General features: G+C 44.4%; 1 protein-coding gene across 1 annotated transcript; it reads right to left on the bottom strand.

Moving 5' to 3' along the window:
* Positions 1–264: 264 nt before the first annotated feature.
* Positions 265–1,125, bottom strand: LOC129809287 (uncharacterized). Its single transcript, XM_055859121.1, has one exon. The coding sequence runs from the start codon at positions 1,123–1,125 to the stop codon at positions 265–267; it is 861 nt and encodes a 286-aa protein (XP_055715096.1).
* Positions 1,126–1,601: the final 476 nt, after the last annotated feature.

The raw sequence follows: 1,601 nt of genomic DNA, 5'->3' as shown, positions 1-1,601 counted from the left end.
GGCCGGGGGCAGTATGAGCTGGTTCAGAAATCCGCAGCTTTCCAAACTTCTCGGCTAGTGTTTCCTTTGGTTTGTGGCATTTGCTCCAGAGCCTTTTCCACTGCTTCCGGGATATCCAACAAAGTAGACCAATGATGAGCAAGATGGATCCACTGCTCACTGCTGGATGGGTTATAATTTCTCCGTATGTTGGTGGTTCGGGCACTTCCACATTTTTGGCTTGGTGGAATAAGTTCTGCCCATTGATGATTGGCTTCGGATCAATTATAGCGATCTTCTGAGTCCGGAAGACTCTACGACTGCAAACTCTAAAGGCTTAATGTATGTAGCAGAAGCCTTCATATGGTGTTCTATCGTTGAATGAAGGGTTTGCCTCTTGGTTTTGATAACGCAGCCTTCTTTAATCCGGAGAATTCCAGCATTCTTCAGCAGCTTCTCTTCTCGATGCCCCTTACAGATGACTGCAACGGACGTAGGTTGTGAAGCAATGAACAGCCACGTGTTTTCCATTGCCAACCTCTTCCACAACGTCCCCTCTAAGCGTACGGCTATCATCTCACATTTGGTTTTTGGATGTCGATGATATATTTCGTCGATTACACAATTAGGGTTCTGGTCCATGTTGTGCAAGAGACTTAGTCTACAGTAGTATTTCCCGGAACCGATAGGAGAACACTGATTGTGTCCATCCTCTAATGTGAAGTAAATCTGTTTGTTGAAATCGATTCCCATTGTGTCTGCTTCTATTTCTGGCACGATGAATGTGCCGTTTTCCACTGCAACGGGAATTGGTGTTATGTGAATGAGGTGAAACTCATCCTTTTCGAGAATGGGGAATTTCCCGAAGATGACAAGTTCACCGTCCCGAAAGATATAGTCACTTGGCTCTCGTTGCCTTCGGGGTATATCTAAGTCTGGACCGATGTGCCTCAATGTCCTTTGAATGGTGTCTTGGAGAATTCTTCCCATGACGAGGCTATGTAAATCTAGCCTACCATCTTTCGCGAGTTGAATGTTGGTCAGTTTCCTGTCGAATTCCTCGTAACAGTCAGCAGCATTGATGTAGGTGGTTAAAATGTCAATGCGCACTCGGTTGTGGTCTATTCCAACATACCAGTTGGCCATTTCACCTATGGCCTCGTTGATCTGCATGATTTTTTCATCAAATTTCCGGAAGTTTGTTTTCTATTATGGTGTTGGACAGATCCACCTTTGTACTCAGCATCAATGATTGTTCCTTGATCAGCTTCTGTGTGTCTTCCTGTCTCTCCTTGAGTTGATCAATGCTTGCATATACTTGATCATTAACCCCAAAGAGATATGTCACTGCTTGGCCAAGTAATCCACGTTTTTGCGTACACCTTGTTTTTCTGATATACGGCTGATTTCCTCAAGTAAATAATCCCTCTTATGTTGGAGGATGATTGATGTTATGTGTGCAAGTAGTATCAGCGTCCGACACGGCTTCGCTTGCTGTTTTGCAGGCCAATGACATCTTGTCCCAGATTGCGTTGATTAGTTCCTGATCTCTTTGAGATTCAGCTGTTGTATATGTGATTTCCACTTGAAGATTCCCACGTTGTAGACGTGCAATCCCCCAT

This window comes from Phlebotomus papatasi, unplaced genomic scaffold (genome assembly GCF_024763615.1).
Source record: "Phlebotomus papatasi isolate M1 unplaced genomic scaffold, Ppap_2.1 HiC_scaffold_568, whole genome shotgun sequence".
NCBI lineage: Eukaryota > Metazoa > Arthropoda > Insecta > Diptera > Psychodidae > Phlebotomus > Phlebotomus papatasi.
Note: the sequence above shows the minus strand (reverse complement) of the source record. Positions and strands in the feature narration are given on the sequence as shown.

Excerpts from the sequence above, each read along its gene's own strand:
- LOC129809287 (XM_055859121.1), bottom strand. The coding sequence starts at position 1,125 with ATGGCCAACTGGTATGTTGGAATAGACCACAACCGAGTGCGCATTGAC.